General features: G+C 49.3%; 1 protein-coding gene across 2 annotated transcripts in view; it reads right to left on the reverse strand.

Moving 5' to 3' along the window:
• Positions 1 to 1035: 1035 nt before the first annotated feature.
• The window catches only part of LOC144172946 (uncharacterized), an 84811-nt gene continuing 68424 nt past the window's right edge, over positions 1036 to 17422 (reverse strand). For both annotated transcript variants that reach the window (XM_077701542.1, XM_077701541.1), the window contains exons 4-5: positions 15846 to 16064; positions 1036 to 2773 (exon numbers count right to left, since the gene is read on the reverse strand). In XM_077701542.1, the coding sequence (XP_077557668.1) occupies positions 2075 to 2773; positions 15846 to 16064 (918 nt within the window). In that variant the 3' untranslated portion in view covers positions 1036 to 2074. The remainder of the gene's footprint in view (positions 2774 to 15845; positions 16065 to 17422) is intronic.

Consider the following 17422-nt stretch of genomic DNA (forward strand, 5'->3'; position numbering starts at 1 on the left):
ATGCCCGGGTTTGACGCATACATTTTATTCAACTTCCAAACAATCCAGAGATGCGTTTCGAACGAACACAACGTCACAACATGCGTTGCAAGTCCGAACCGCGATTGACAGACGATGGGTTGCCTCCTCCTGCCCCTCGTAAATTCGGCACTCACCTCGCACGCGGTTTGCGGGGACGAACAGCAAGTCACTTAACTCCGGCGCACAAGCCGAGATGGCGTTTAGCCACGCACACTGCACATACCCCATGCGAGGTTGAGTCGTACGCCGCTTGAGAAAGATAATCCAGACCATGGGAAGCACTATCCACCCGCAGAAGCACAACGCATTTCATCGCGAAACAAAGGCGTCCAGAACACACACACCATCGCCCATAGAGATCCATCGCCTCCTGTAATGCCAAACGCATCTCGCACTTTTAAATGGGAGTGAGTAGTATGCCTGCAGTGCCCATATGCCGCGAGGTGGGGCCCCAAGCTAAACCGGGATCACGCAACCGTAACTGACTTCTAGAGCGGTTTGTGCCTTGTTGCCAGGGCAACCGATGTTTGATATTGTCAAAGAAATGGTGCTCGCTCCAGCGCGAGGAAGCTCAGAGCCGTGGCGGAGCATGTTTTGCCAACGTTGCCGCTCTCCACCACGCGTCACCCCAAGCTGAACTGGCGTTTTGTGCACGGGTTCTGTATCGGTTCAAAATGTCTTTTTCACATGCCGCCGGCAGGAATTACCACCGCCACAAAATAAGACACGGCACCAGCGGGACCACATCCGATACGGCGCTTTTTGGATAAACAGTGCGCTGTGCATCCAAGGGAGCGAGCGCAGGATCCTCCCCGTGCGGCTGCGAGTTCGCCGCCGATAAAAAGTCGCGTGCCGCCGATAGCAAAATTCTGCAGCAACGTACACCGCGAAAGGGCAAGGCCAGGCCGCCGCACACATGGGGCCAGATTTTTCGTTCGCTTTTCCAGCCTTGAGCGGAGTGCGGAATTCATGGTGTCAACAAAGCTTGCCCGTATCAGACGGCTGTGTGAGCAGCGCAATAGCGGAAGTACGTCACCGCCGAGGAGCGCAGCATCATGGGAGGGAAGGCTCGCTCGCCGTCAACAGCGGAGAGTAAGTTGAAAGGAGGAGGAAACGCGGCGCGACGATAATGCGCGGTTTTTGATTTACGATTTCTCAGCTAATCCTCATCGCTTCAACAAAATTCTTGCCGGAGGAGATTGCTAATACATTGCTTTATTTGGTTACATGTACATCCACGCATCGGCGGAAGGTATTTCAGGACCCCTTTAAAGAAATTGAGGCATCTGGGGACTTTGGAGTGCGTAACATCTTTCAAGGTCGTTGGTTTCGACGAAGCAACTCAACTGGGAGAGTGGTCATGAGCGCGGGCCATGAGAGTGCATCACACGCTGTAAAGACTCAATATGTATACTGGGCAGATATCTGCATTGAAAGGCGGCCGCTGTTAGATATCGACGCAGACAAAATAACAGGACGCAACAACATTGATTAAACAGAGACATTTCTAGGAATATGCCGTTGGTTGTATAGTCACGAGTTCTTGTTGACATTTTTGGTGCTTCCTTAAACATAGTGCTTCTGTCTCGGTCTCGTAATTTAATTGCAACGAAAAAGCTTTCTCCAATACTCGCATTGCAAAAACATGTAGAAAACCTTTGCAACTGAGGACAGCAGACTCAAGTGTATAATATTGAAGACATTATTGCCTAATGTGATGCGGGAACAATTCTGAGCAGTGGCGTATTCCTGGCTGTTCGTGTCAGATTGTCGATATTGCGCAATCTCACAAAACGCGACACAAAACACCAGCACATCAAAACACTACCTCACCGAGACACCTCTTAAGCTCTGGACCAAGCGCTTATTGATGAACATGGATCAATTTTTTTTTATTTCCTTGAGCAGGGTTGTTTGCATCATTCAACTTCGGATCAGGTACATCGGCCAACTCCTCGTTCAAACACGGGCAGCACATTTTACTTCAATGTTTGAGTGGGCTGGTTGATCCAAGTAGGCCATGCAGTGGTCGCTCAAAAAGCAACTCCAAAAGTTAAGCCTTCTTCGCTTTAGGTTGCACAGCTTGCCAAAACTGCTCCTGGGATGCGCTGATCTTCGGAAAGTCGGCCGCGCAAACAGTGCAGGTCAACCAGGTCAAGCTCACCTGCGGATAGTAGTTGCCGACAAAAAGGCGAATATCGTAGCTATCGGTGCTCAGCCTCTTAAGCTCCGGCATTGATCGCATTGCTGCATGCAAATGTTCAGGATCCACGCCCAATCGCTTCAGTGGCACTCTTGTGGCCAGTGTCAGTCGCTGCAAAAGCTTCTGAGTCTTCCACGGCCGACTCTCGGGCGCTGCGAGAAATGCTGCGACAGTTTTTCCTCCACTAAGGGACAATTCACTCAGAGAGGCTGCTGCGGCGAACATTGTTCGGAAGGTGTCAGGAGGGATGGCAGTGCTGAGCTGAAGCGACTTCAGACGGTTTAATCCATCTGGAGGAATGGACTCGTTCCGCACGGTGCATCCAATGATCGTGAGGTTTTTGAGGGCCACAAATGCCTTGGCGATGAATGCAAAGCTCACGCCATCAAAGCGGGCTAGTGCCAAATCCGTCAGGTAGGGGAGCGTGCGCAGATGTGTTATATACCCATCAAAGAGGCACAGGCGATCGGCAAGGTATGTCACTGAGAGACGTGTCAGAAAAAAAAAGCTACCGAGGCGGGCAATGACCTCCGACGACGTTGTCGTTACCTGCAAAGAAAGCAAAACACTGGCTTAAAACACTGTAAAATGCTGGAGAATATACTTGAGCGAATGTTTACCCTGCTTCGATATTTTACCTATAAACATTTTGTATGCCTTGCTCGAACCAAACTTTCGTGTGTAGTGACGCGCATACACAACGGTACATCTCACCGCATCACCAAAGCGGTTTACTGTTGCGTACGCGCACCTACACCAACAGCGCACTCTACACCAACAGCGCACACCAACAGCGCACTCTACACCAACAGCGCACTCTACACCAACAGCGTTGTTTTCGAGGTGCCATTCCAGTCTAGCGAGCACCATATTCTCCATTAGTTTTCCAAAAAACGATGTCATGGTAATAGGGCGCAGGTTGGCGGGTGTGTTGGGTGGTTTTCCTGATTTTGGAATGAGGGTAACATGAGCTTCTTTCCATTCGGGGGGTAGGTTTCCTGATCTCCAAGCCCGATTGATATGGTCGAGAAGTTCTGCAAGTTTCTCGTCAGGCAGGTTGCGGATCATTCCGTATGTAATTTTATCGGGTCCCGGGACCGTGTTGCGAGTGAGTTGATGCAGTGCCATGTTTAGTTCTCCGGAAGAAAAGTCCGAGTTGATTCCTTCATCCTCATCTTCTGGGGCCGTTTCTGTGTAAATAATGTCGATGCGTGTGGTACTACAAGGGGGGTACAGTGCGTTACGGATCTGTTCTGTGATATCATGTGGTGTGCCTCCCATCGCTAAGTGAAGCCGTTGGACGGTGTATTTTGGTTTTTGTGGTCCCAGTAGTGTGCGGAACAGTTGCCAGACCCTTGCCATATGAAAGTTGCCGTTGAGCCCTTCGCACACTTGAAGCCAATTCTGTGTGGCTAACTTGTCGGCATACTCTTGGGCTTCGTGATTGAGGCGGTAAAGGCGTTCTTTGAGCACGCCGTTATGCTTGTCACGTTTCCAGCGTTTGACAATAGCACGACGCTTTCTCCAGAGGGTTAGGAGGCTCAAATGTAGGCGAACCGCAATCATATTCAGCATGCATCATCTGCAGATCTCGGCGTCTTTTGGCGAAACTGTGGGGGACGTGAGAAGAAATTCCTGATCTAGCGCACGTTCAGGGTTGTCTTGAGCAACAGAATGACAGCGACGACCAATTACAGGTGGAAGGTGAATTCATGAGAAAAAAAGTGTGCTCTACGTGGTGATTCGCGGTCGCCGCACTGGGGTGCCAACAGCAACTTGGATAAAATAATTTGTGTTGAACATGCACACTACCCGAGCACGGTTGCTCCAGATCCGAATGACTGGCTACCCCACTAGTAAATGTAATGCATGGTAAGCAAAGAAAGATACAGTCGAGTCCACTTATAACAATATTGAGGTGCCATGAAAATATCATTGTTATAACCGATTATTCTTATACGCAGGTTATGCCAAACTAACGATGTCCGCGCGTGCGGGGACAGGAAGATCGAGGCGACAGTGACCACAGAACAGGAACAGTGACAACAGGCAAGGAAAACGACGCTGGTAAGCACCAGACTCGGAACACGTGCAAACGGCGGAGCTGGAGACGTGGCCAAATTAGCGAAGAATAGGGGAGGTCGGCACAGTGCACACAGCGCTGCTGCTGCGGCGGCTTAGGCGCCCCGGTGCTTTTTCTACAGGCGGCGCACCCTCAAAATGGACTGCCCCACTGCCCGTAGAGGCGCCCATCCGGTCCTCCTCCCTCTCCTCCGCGTCGCCGCGGCAGGCGAAAGCAGCGGTGGCATGCGAGCCTCTTCGGCGCGCACTCGCCGCGTGCGAGGCCAACTACGCTATCGCCTGGCCGCCGCGCGTATGCTCTCATGCCCTTTTGCGTAATAGGCGGGGTTGGGGTGGCATTGTCGCAGCGTTTTTGCATTTTTGTTTCGTTCAGGGTTGGTTCCAGTGCCCACATTTAATTGTTATAACCGATATTGCATCATGACAGCATTATTATAAGCGGTTTATTTTGCCATAGAATACAATGAAAAGCTGACGGTGCCGCGGCTGTCCATTGTTATATCCGATATATTGTTAAAACCGGTATTGTTATAAGTGGACTCGACTGTACATCCAACAGACACGGGTTCAAACACTTTGTTCTAATATTACGCTTGGGGCAGGTTGTTCGACCATAGCGCGATCGACGCCAAAAGGTAAGTCGATCATACATCGGTTCAAGCACTTTTTCCGTGATGTCAATAAGCGCTTAGGCGTACTTTTACCAGGAAACGCGGATGCGCCTTAGCCGCATCTCGCACTACACACGGCGCTGTGCCTTTGCTAACCCGGAACTGTCACCATCCGTTATTCCGTTAATCGGAAGGTGTTCAATTAAGATGGAGTCCTCATGAACAGTGCTGTTTCCCCCGTTTTAGACCGGCTTTTTTAAATCTTTCCTTCGCGCCGAACGTGCGGAAATAGCAGGAAAGGTTGTCGTCAAAATTTTGGTAGTTTCCGCAGTGGCAAAAAGTGGGTGCTCCGCCGGGCGGGCAGCCTGGCATCACTGATTTCGCGGATAAATGTGCACCACGTAGAACGGGCTGTGCAGCACAACGGTGGTGGTGCCATACAGCTCTTTGGATTTACTCGTCGCAATTTTCCTCTTTGAGGAAAACCAAACATCCCGGCGTGTGACGTCACAGCCCGAGCTAGCGCCACCAGCTGCAGTGGAAGCATAGCCCCGCTGACGGAGTAAGATTCCGCCTTCAACAACCACTTCAGGACTGTTTTTGCTAGTGATAACGGCATCCTTCCAGTCTTTTCAATATCACTCCCACCTATTCCTGACTTGCCCCGCACGGGGCACCTTGAGCAATCTTGGTGACGGTACTGGCGATACCGCGGACCCCGAGCCCCCAAACATAAGCTGGATCCAACCGTGGTGATGTGTTGTTAAGGTGAAGGGTAGAAACCTCTAACGGTGGCCGTCGGAGCCCAGGTCAAGCTCCGGCGGATGGGCTCCCTGTCTGTTCACCAGGTAGGGAGCTCCGGGACCTCTTTGGCTACCAGGGTAAGGTCAAAGGAGAAAGTACCCCCCGTCTCCCTGCTTTTATACTATGCTATATGGCATTTTCAAACCCCCCCCCCCAAACGTGATCGGTCCCTGAAAAAGGGCCGCACCGAAGTATCTTTTCCTTCATTGCCATCTTTGATATTTCCTCAACCAGATCATTACTCTCGATTTCTTGTCATGGAGTCCCTCAATCCAACCCACCCTCTTGCATCTCAGTCAGTCTTCTTGATCGCAAAATATCTTGAAGCCATAATAGGAAAATCATATAAGTGCAAAAAACAACGGTCTGGTGAACTACTAATCGAGGTAAATGACAAGCAGCAGTCCACGAAGCTTCTAGCTCAGACTAGACTGGCTGATCTAAACATCAGGGTCACACCCCATCGGAGCCTCAACAGCTCGCAAGGTGTGATATCCGAGACGGATCTCTTGAACGAAACGGATGCGGATCTCCTTGCCGGCTTCAAGGATCAGGGCGTCACTGCCGTGAGACGCATCACCATCCGCAGAGACGACAAGGAGATTCCCACCAAACACATTATCTTGACTTTCGACCGCGCAGTTCTTCCACAATACATAAATGCAGGTTTTATCCGTTGCTCCATCCGTCCGTACATCCCGAACCCGCGGCGCTTTTTTAAGTGCCAGCGGTTCGGGCATGGTACGAACTCTTGCCGTGGCCGAACGACGTGCACAAAGTGCGCGGCGCACGATCATCCGAGCGAGAAATGCTCAGCCGAAACTCTCACTTGTGTAAACTGCGGGGGGCCGCATGCGGCATACTCCCGCAAGTGCGAAAAATTTCAACTAGAAAAAAAGATCATAAACATTAAGGTAACCGAGAACATCACCTTTCCAGAGGCGCGGAAGAGGTTCGCCTCTTTCCCCCTGGGGAGGTACGCCGACGCAGCTCGCCGGGGGGCGGAGCAGCGTCTCGTTTCCACAGGGACCCAGTTCAGCGAGTCTGACCTGGTCCCTCGCCCGCCCCCCCCTGGGTTGCCTCTGGCAGCCCAACCCGCCACCACGCCGCTTGCTGAGGCAGCAGCGGTTGTGGCGGCAACCTCTTCCGTCGGGACCGGTGCCGCTCCCGCCTCTGTCTCCCCGCACTCCAGTGCGTTGGAGGGTACAGAGGTGATGGACACCACGGGCCCCGCACCGGTTCCCACCGCCACCGCACCGCCCGTGCCACCTCTGGCGCCCCGGACGCCCTCGGCGGTGGCGGCTCAAACGAAGGGCTCCCGAGGGGGGGGCCAAGTCCAGGGGGCCCGTTCCGTCGGGCACCCCTCGGACATCCGACGACGAGATGGATGTCGGGCCGTTCCTGCCTGCAACGCAGCGCAAGGAACGCGTCCCGACGCCAAAGCCTCCCGACAAGCCAAAAAAGGCGAAAGTCACAGCCCCGAAAGACGACACATAAACAAACACACACACACTCCAGTAGCTCTCACACTAAATAATGGGAAGAGAAAACATAATTCAATGGAACTGTAGAGGCCTTCTTAAAAATCTTGACGATGTATACGAAATACTGCATGCTAATCAGCCAAGTGTGATGTGTCTTCAGGAGACGCATTTGAATTCCAGGCACACAAATTTCTTAAATAGGTACATGGTCTTCAGAAAGGACAGGGATGGCTGCACACACTCTTCGGGCGGTGTAGCCATAATAGCCCGGAAATCCCTAGCATGCCACCCTGTCGCTCTCAACACTGTCCTTGAGGCTGTAGCAATACGCACAATAATTTTTAATAGGTTGATAACGGTATGCTCCATTTACATTCGTCCTGATTATGCACTTCTGAGCTCTGACTTCGAGGCGCTGGTCGACCAGCTGCCCGAGCCATACATCATAACAGGCGACCTTAATGCACACAACTCTCTTTGGGGCTCCTCTAGAACGGATGCCCGAGGTCGCCTGATAGAGAAGTTTCTTACATCTTCAGGAGCATGCCTTTTCAACAAAAAACAGCCTACATACCATAACTTAGGACACAATACATACTCGCATCTTGACTTGGCTATTGGTTCCGCAGTTCTCTTTCCATGTCTTGAGTGGGGTGTGGGCACGGACCCATATGGTAGTGACCACTTCCCCACTTCATTAACGTATATAGGTATAGGCCCGAGCAGTCCATCTTCCCATAAAAGGTTTAATGAATCAAAAGCAAACTGGAGCACATTCACACAAACATCTCAACTACACCACACATCCATAAAACACCTACACGTGGAGGAAGCCACCCAATTCGTCACGGCGCACATCCTCGACGCTGCCGAAAAGTCCATTCCCCAGGCCTCCAGTGGGTCCCGCACCCCAAGGAGGCCCTGGTGGAACGAGGACTGCAGGCGGGCGCGAGAGGCCCAGAACAAGGCGTGGGGTGTCCTTCGCCGGTTCCCCACGTCACATAACCTCATTTCTTTTAAACGGCAAAGGCTTTTGGGAAGCGAGTGCGTCGTGAGGCGAAAAGGGAGAGTTGGCGCACCTTCCTCACTTCCATCAACTCATACACTGACACGCGAAAAGTCTGGACACGAATACGAAAACTAAAAGGACAACAGACACACAGCCTGCCCCTGGTTAGTACAACAGGGGACGCACTGGAAGACCAGGCTAACACACTTGCACAACACTTCGAACACGTGTCCAGTTCAGCACACTACACCAACACTTTCATTAAACACAAAGCATCATGTGAGAAGAAGTCCTTGCGAGACACTAATAAGTCGAACTCATCCTATAACACCCCCTTTTCACTTCATGAGCTGAAGGTCGCACTCGGTACTTGTAAACCTTCAGCTCCAGGTGCAGACAGGATTTCATACACAATGATACAACACTTACATGCAGACACACATGAAACACTTCTTCACCTCTACAATAAAATATTTCTTTCGGGGCACTTCCCACGTTCTTGGAGGGAGGCCATAGTAGTGGCTTTCCTAAAGGAAGGGAAGGACCCTTCCTCTCCCGCCAGTTATCACCCCATTGCCCTGACAAGCTGCCTGTGTAAGCTCTTCGAGAAGATGATAAACAGGAGACTCGTGTACTTCTTAGAGTACAACGGTCTTCTCGAGAGCTGTCAGGCAGGCTTTACGGCGGGGCGATCTACGAACGATCAACTCGTTGTGTTAGAGTCATATATTAAAGATGCTTACCTCCATAAGCAGTACTGTATGACAGTATTCTTTGATCTTGAAAAGGCGTACGACACTGCTTGGCGGTACGGCATCCTCAGCGATTTGAAGTCCTTTGGTATGTCGGGTAACATGTGGAACACGCTTGCCAGTTACCTCTCCGGAAGAACGTTTCGCGTGCGAGTTGGAACTGCACTCTCTAGAGTTCATGTGCAGGAAAACGGTGTTCCGCAAGGTGGAGTTTTGAGTTGCACGTTGTTTATTGTAAAAATGAACTCTCTTCGGAAGGCTCTGCCACCAACCATTTCCTGCTCAATCTATGTAGACGACGTGCAATTATCCTTTAAGTCGTGTAACCTGTCTATCTGCGAGCGCCAAGTCCAGCTTGGTGTTAACAAGCTAGCTGGCTGGGCAGATAGCAACAGTTTTAAATTTAATCCAGTGAAGTGTACTTGTGTTTTGTTTTCGAAAAGGCGCGGCATTCGGCCGGATCCAGACATCAAACTCAATGGTGTCTCAATTCCAGTCAGAAATGAACACAAGTTTTTAGGTGTAGTCCTTGACGAAAAGCTCTCGTTCATTCCACACATAAAACAACTTAAACATAAATGCTTAAAGGCCATGAATATACTCAAGGTTCTGTCCCACTCTTCATATGGGGCTGACAAACAACTTCTTTTACGTGTTTTTACCAGCCTGATAGGTTCACGATTAGACTATGGAAGCGTTGTTTATGGGTCAGCAAGTAAGACATCCCTGAAAATGCTGGACCCAGTGCTTCATCTGGGGCTCCGGTTGGCATGTGGCGCCTTCCGGACTAGCCCGGTCGAAAGCCTCTATGTGGAGTGTAATAAGTGGAACCTACAACGTCAGCGAGCATACACAGATCTTCTTTTTGCTTTTAAAATTTCATCTATGCCACACCATCCTTTTAAATCGGCTTTTTATGATACGTCTCAGACTGCACTACTCCTAAACCGACCATCGTTCTCTGCGCCCTTCTCTTACAGAGTTAGAGAGGAAGCGTCAGAGCTTTCTGTCTCCTTTTTAGACACCATACAAAGTTCTCAAACAGATTTTATAGCACCATGGCATCTCCGCCCTGTATCATGCGACACATCCTTCTCACATGTAGATAAAAACCGAGCTCCCACATGTGCAATTCTGCAGCACTTCTTGTATTTGCAGCAGAAGTATCAATTTTCTGAATTTTATACGGATGCCTCTAAAACTGCCACCTCTGTGTCCTGCGCGGCGCATGGGCCCGGCCTTAATGTCACTAGAACTCTTAACAGTAATACCAGTATCTTTACGGCAGAGGCTTATGGTGTACTTCTTGTTGTTAATCATATCCTTCAAAGTCACATCCCACAATCCATTATATATACAGACTCCCTCAGTGTCGTGCGGGCGTTGTCGTCAACAAAGTCTTCAAAAAATCACGTTGTAAATCTAATAGTCAAGGGTATTATGTCGGTGTATGTACGAAAATTTGAACTGGTTCTTTGCTGGGTCCCTGGCCACAGTGGTATAGCCGGGAACGAAGCAGCGGACCGAATGGCTGCTGCTGCTACACTCTCGAATACAGTAGACACAACCACATTACCCTACACCGACGTGAAACCACACATCAGACAACAACTTCGCAAAACATGGCAAACACACTGTAGTGAACAAACAGACAACAAGTTACACGGAATAAAACCACACTTGGGACCATACACCACCGACACACGTAATAGATACACTGAAGTCGCCTTGGCTAGATTACGGATAGGGCACACTCATGCAACGCACTCGCACCTTCTCACGGGGTCTCCAAGACCTCTGTGCAGCAGGTGCGGAGAGGCCCTATCTGTGATCCACATCCTCATACAATGTAAGGCACTGGACATTACACGACGAAAACACTTCCCACAACTACACACACGACATATTCCACCACACCCGTCATACTTCTTAGGAGATGAAGCCATGTTCTCTGTTCAGCGAACCTTAAGGTTCCTATCTGAAGTTCATTTCTTACAACTCATGTCTTGTCACCCATAGTTTTACCCCTGGTCCTATACACCAGCCACCGTATTTATTTTTTAACCACTCACGTTCTTCACCCTGGCCCTTTACACCAGACGTGCTCATAGTATTTAACTGACTTTATCCGATTTCCCTCCTTATCTAATAACTTTGTATTTGGCGCTCTTTGCCCATGTCGGCCTTGCGCCATTAAACTTAAACCATCATCATCATATTCCTGACTTGGTAATTTCCGAGAATGGCATTTTAAACTTACTGCTGAATCTGGATATTAAAAATCAACCGGGCCAGATGGCATTCCAAGTGCCTTTTTGAAGCTCTACGCAGAATGGTATTCTCGCTATCTGTTTATTTTGCATACCCGTTCGTTGATTGAGGGCACGCTGCCAGATGACTGGAGGATCGCCAAAATCAAGCCTTTACACAAAGCGGGAGACGTCATCTATTCCGAATTACCGACTGATTTCCTTATATCAACATCATGTAAAATTCTAGAACACATTATTCATAAACATATAATTAGCTTCCTTAATTCTCATAAAGTATTAACAAATGTTCAACATGGGTTGAGGCGGGGCTTTTCAACGAATACTCAATTAGTAGAAATTACGCATGACTTTGCTCAAGCAATTAACGAAGGGAAGCAGAGAGATGTCATATTTATAGATTTTCAAAAAGCCTTCGATAAGGTTTCGCATGCTAAATTGCTTGACAAATTAACTTGTATTCTACAAAATAAAAAAGATCGTTGCCTGGATATCAGCATACCTAACAAATAGGCGTCAATTCGTTACGGTAAACAATACATCTTCTGAACACGCTCTTGTAAACTTAGGCGTTCCTCAGGATCCGTCCTTGGGCCTCTTTTTTCTGTTATATATAAATGATATTGTCACTGACCTTTCTGTTCACATTAGGTTGTATGCCGACGACTGTGTCTTCAATGAAAAGATCACCTCAGTTGACGATCAAATTAGACTAAATCGGAACTTTCTAAAAGCAATTTCTTGGTGTGACAAATGGCAGATGCCTGTTAATTTTGCTAAAACAGTCTTTATGAGAATTACCCTTAAAAAAGACTCTTGTGTTCCAGTACTCTCCCAACAATACAACGCTGTCAGAAGTAACGCAATACAACTACCTTGGCCGCTGGATTACAAAAAATCTATCCTGGTAAAAACACATAGATTTTGTAGTAGCTAAATCTCTCCGCAAACTTTTCTTCCTAAGACGTTCTTTAAGATCAACCACACCAACTATTCGTCTCCTGGCTTACCATGCCATTATCCGTCCTATACTGGAGTATGCTGTGGTTATATGGGACCCGTACGTTCACTCAGACGGATATCCAAAAACTTGAAAGGGTACAAAAAAAGGTTGTTGGGTTCATTTATAACTCGTACGGTCCTATTTCGGTTACAAACCTTCTCTTGAAAACCAAATTGCCAACAATTTGTTTCTTTGCGCGCGGTTGACTTTTGATGCTTGTCCACACCAGATTCCGTGTATGTGCAACTTTTTTTCGGAAAAGAAGACTTAAAATCGCATACACTACCGTATAAACCGGATTATAGGTCGACCCGGTATATAGGTCGACCCCCTACCTTGAGGTGGGAAAAGTTGACAAAAAAAATTATTCGGCACAGAAGCGCACTCACAATGTCTATATTTATTTTCGACGCCCGTCCGTCACTGCCACTCACTATGCCTGCCGAAGTCACTCGTCCGAGCTCTCAGAGTCGTCCGAGGATGACTGCTTCGCACTGTCATCTTCCATGCCATCAGGCGCGTTGCTGATGAACGCTTGTGTAATCATGTCGTCGGGCAGCGACTGCCCAGAGAAGGACACCCAGCTTGACACGGTCGCAACCGGCCCGTATAGGTCTTTTTGTTGTCGCCGGCTGTCCACTCATTGTACAGTTCGCGGAGCCGGTCCGCGCATGGCCTCCGGAGCGATCGTGAGCGAAGTTCCCGGACGAAGTCCGCCCCTTTGTTCTCCAACTCGGGGTGCACCGCTTGACGTCCACGGAACGATCGGTTTCGGGGGTTGCACGCGCACAGCTTAGCTTTCTGGCTCCTCCAGTACCGCACACTTTTCTCCGAAACGCCTAACTGGCGTTGCGCCGCCATGTTCCCATTCTGCTCGGTGACTCAATCGCCGTCAGCTTAAACGCCTCCGTAAACTGGCGTCGACTGCCGCCACTCATCTCGGAACAGAGACGTACAGGAATGTACGCACGCACAATAGACGAGTAAAAGACGAAAAACTAGAGAGAAGCGAAATCAAATAAAGGCCTGATAGCGCGAGAGAGCAGTCCGACACGAATGGCGATGGCGACGGAATACGCTTGCACATTGTTGCCAGACAATTTACATTCTGCCAATGACCGCTATATAAGACGAGGGGTGACTTTTGTGCGGATTTTTTTGGGAAAAAACTCGACCTATATTCCGGTTTATACGGTAGTCCTTCCCTTTGCTTACAATGGAGCACAGCTGTCTTAGCATGCACTAATCGAGCGAATTCGGTGTTTCCTAGCAAAGCCAGAGAAGCGAAGCGAGTTTTGGCCATTTCGGCTGGAGCGGCTATCTCGTAGACATAGCATTGCATAGTGAAGAAAGCAAATCCAAGAAGACATACCTAGCCAGCAACACTGATCTTCCCATACGGCCATAACCCCCCACGCCGACATGGATTCCCCGCAGCTTTAACCTTGCTCTCTTCCTCGTTGGCACCCATCTCTTCATCGTGATTGCGTCTGTGGCTCTCCCCTCGTTCGTTCTCCGCATCGGCTTGTTTCATTTCGCCGCAACATTTTTAAGCATGTGAAACTGTGGGTACAATCATAAGAAATGCGTACGCGCGCGAGAACTGAGGGGCGCGGGAAGTCACACACCGCCACATTGCCGGGGACTATCGCTTATTCTCTGTCAGGGAGCTGTTGCGTACGGCGAGGCCGACCCGAGCCGACCTTCGTCGCCTCCGACATACGTGTGGTAGCGTGGTTTGAAGCGAGCGGCCAGCCAGTGTTGCTGCCGTGAAGAAGTCCAGAAGCCGTAGGCAAAACGTAACTCGTTTACTTCATAGCAAGAGTTGAGCCGAAGCCAAAGAACAATGCCCCGACGGGCGAGGTTACAGTACAGGACTCGAGCAGAGTGACAGCATTGATTCACTGCTCAAACAGGAATGAAATAGAGTGCTTGCAGGGGTCGTATGTATACCCAAAAGCGTGAACTGTCAAAACGAGCGTTCCCTCTAGATTGTGCACATGCCACGAACGTCACAGACACACACAACTCTCTTTCCAGAGTTCGTGAGCAGTCGGTAGTAGCGGCGCACGCTGAGTCCGAGAGAGGTTAGAGAGGAGGACTCCGCTGCGGACGCGGGGCCCCTGTATCTTGGGGACGCGTTGAAGCCTGCCCCGTCGGCAACCGCCAAAGTTTGAAACGCGCCGAAAGGTAGGCGCCAGAGACCCAGGCTTGTCGAGACGTGAAAGCACGAGTACCGACACGGGGGGGGGGGGCTGCTTGAAAGGCGCACGTAGTGGAGGCTTTGCCGCACAGCCGAGGAGTGTTGAAACAAAGCCCAGCGGCGGGCTCATGCATAACGGAGCGTTCGGTCAGACATACTAAAGGCCGCCTGAAAAATATCGATCTAACCCAGCAGATCAAAGGCGCAATTGTACTACGACGATTTCGGAAGCACCAGATAAAAAATGAGAAGTTGTACCACGAAGCACAGCGTGCAATTTAGCTTATTTCTGCTGACGGTACACCCACGCAGAACAAAGTTGTCTCTTTCTGATTTCTTACTCACCCGCTCTCCCACCGCGTGCTTAATTATTGATACTTCTGCGAAAAAACAATGCTTATGAGGGTCGTCCGCTAACTCCGTAAGCGTTCCGATTGACGCATATTTCCATTTCAGCACCTGAAATAGATGGCTGCCGCCTTGTAGAGAGGCGCTGTCAGCGTAATTAGGTGACCTAAAAACATCAAACGCCTTCGTTACTTTAACCCACGTCGTAACTTGTGGACATGTTGACTGTCACTTTACGGTCATGTGATCTTGTCAATAAGGCCAGTGGAAACGCCGTACGCATTTCTGAGCAACGTTTTCTGATAACCTAGTTTGTGAAAATAAAGGTGTTCAGAAACAAAGAGCTAAGGACCACAACGGCCTATATTCCTTCATATCAAATGCTTGCGTATTACTGCTGCATTAGACGCGAGAGGTAAAAAGGGCCCATCTCCCCGCGAGGGGGACTCGAGTAAATGCGTCGCATAGGGGGTGGGTGTATTGCGTTAACGTTTAGTGTTTGGGGAGTTGGTGGTAGTGAATGCGTTGTATCAGCAGCTTTTTGACGTAGTTTGAATGAGTCAAGGATATAAGATGCGTTCGTAGCCTTTCATTCTGTGTCGGTTTTGTGGCGCAGTGGGAAGAGCACCATGCACCTCGCGTTCCGCCCGCAGGTAGTGAATGCGTTGTATCAGCAGCTTCTTGACGTAGTTTGAATGATTCAAGGATATAAGGCGCGTTCGTAGCCTTCCGTTCTGTGTCGGCTTTGTGGCGCAGTGGGTAGAGCACCATGTACCTTGCGTTCCGCCCGCAGGGTCGTGGGATCGAAACCAGGCGCCGGTAAGTATTATTTTTTTATATAGTGTAGGGGGAGGGGTGCGGACCTGTTGTTGAGAGCGAGGAGGGTAGCGTGATGCGGGAGAGGAGGAGTGGGGGAGAGGGCGCACCTGAAACGGCTGTTGCGGACGCCGAGGCACGCCGACAACGCCGGGTGACATCGTGAGTTAAAGAAATGCTCTGCATTTAAAAAGGAGCAGATAATTTTATTCTTTAGAAACAACTCGATAATAACTCACGTTTATCTGCTGAATACTCGGATACTGCTCAAGGGCATTCCAAATGTCCGCAAAGCTCGTGTCCTCAAGCATGGTGATTTCCGAGCCGGGCACTGCGACACTGCGCCCGAGGGTGAGCTCCGGACACTCGCCCAGCAGTGGTGCAGGTACGGACCAGTCTTCATCGAAGTCTTGCGACAGACCGAGAATCTCGTTCACTGGAGTATGCACGAGAGATAACTGCGAGGGACGCAAAAACAAGCGAAATCTTCAATTATCACGCACGATGTGAGTAGGAAACGGCGCGAAAGGAGAATAATCACATTTTTTCTGAGATTGTTGGTTCGTATCAGGGAAATTTCTTCAAAATAGAAGCACCGGAGATGCGATTCTTGGGCCCACGGAAAAAAGTGCTCGCACACAATGACACGGCCGACGAGCGAAGTTCGCAGCCAGAGCCCTACGTCCAGCCTTTCTGGACATCGCACTTTGAGTTCTTATTGCAAAAATGTTATCAATGTTTCTTCAAAGCTATCCTGTACCGCTTCATTATTGATGAGATGCTAAGTATCAACTTTGCAAGGTTCTGCGATGTTTCAGTAAGACGGAAGGCATGGCGCGCGGATGTTGTTTTTATGGTTGTATCCGCCACTCCGACACTTGGGTATGTATAATATGTCGATGCTGAGCAGTTTTTTTGCGTGTCATATTCCTCAGCAGTTTTATTTTCTTGACACGAAATGGCCGTGAAAACCCAACCAGCAACCGATAGACCTTGGTTTATCTATTGGTATATGCCTGCGGCCATTTTGTGCGCAGAAAGAATCTTTGGGTTTATCCAACAGCTTGAATTTTTTCCCGTGTCCGGTTCCACTTGAGAAAAATTATATGAACAACTATAAATTAGACTTCGGGCACCTGCTGCAAAAATTGGAAATAAAATTCCGAAATATGAGCGGTATTACCAGAGGAATTGTCACCGTATGGATGTAATTACCGCTTTGGAACTGGGTTCGGCACCTCTGCTGAAAAGTGCTTCCTTTTCGAATCTGGAGTAAAAATGTCCACGCGTACACTCACGCATGCCGAGCTCCCGAACTTGCCAAAGGTTTAATGTGGGTCCGGCACAATTAAAAGTATTTATTCCAAAAGACACTTTACTAATATTAGCCATTGAGATGACAACAGTGGACAGCGAGCACATCTCTGATATCTGTCGGGCGATTCTATTTTGTTGAGTTTTATGCGCATCCTTCACGCTTTGCTTGCGCTCCAATTGGTGAATCAGTTTTAGCGGAGCCTTAGCATTGTATGAAAACTGGGGATATATGCATCCCAACAAGACTTCTTCGCATGGAATTTCCTATAGGATTCCGCATACCTTTTGGCCATGAAAAGAAGAATCGGGGTGCATGCTTCCAGATTTTTAATTGGGAAATTTCATGCTTACCGATTCGGCTACGAAACTTGAAGCCGTATTTCTAGGACGAGAGCCGAAGACAATTCACGAGACCCAATAAGAAGGTTACTGCATCAAAACCAAGTTTGGCGTTCGCCACGCGCACAGAAACTTTCACTACGAGCTGTGTAGATTCTCC

This window comes from Haemaphysalis longicornis, unplaced genomic scaffold (genome assembly GCF_048455015.1).
Source record: "Haemaphysalis longicornis isolate Haplotype H1 unplaced genomic scaffold, Haemaphysalis longicornis Haplotype H1 scaffold_278, whole genome shotgun sequence".
NCBI classification, from domain to species: domain Eukaryota; kingdom Metazoa; phylum Arthropoda; class Arachnida; order Ixodida; family Ixodidae; genus Haemaphysalis; species Haemaphysalis longicornis.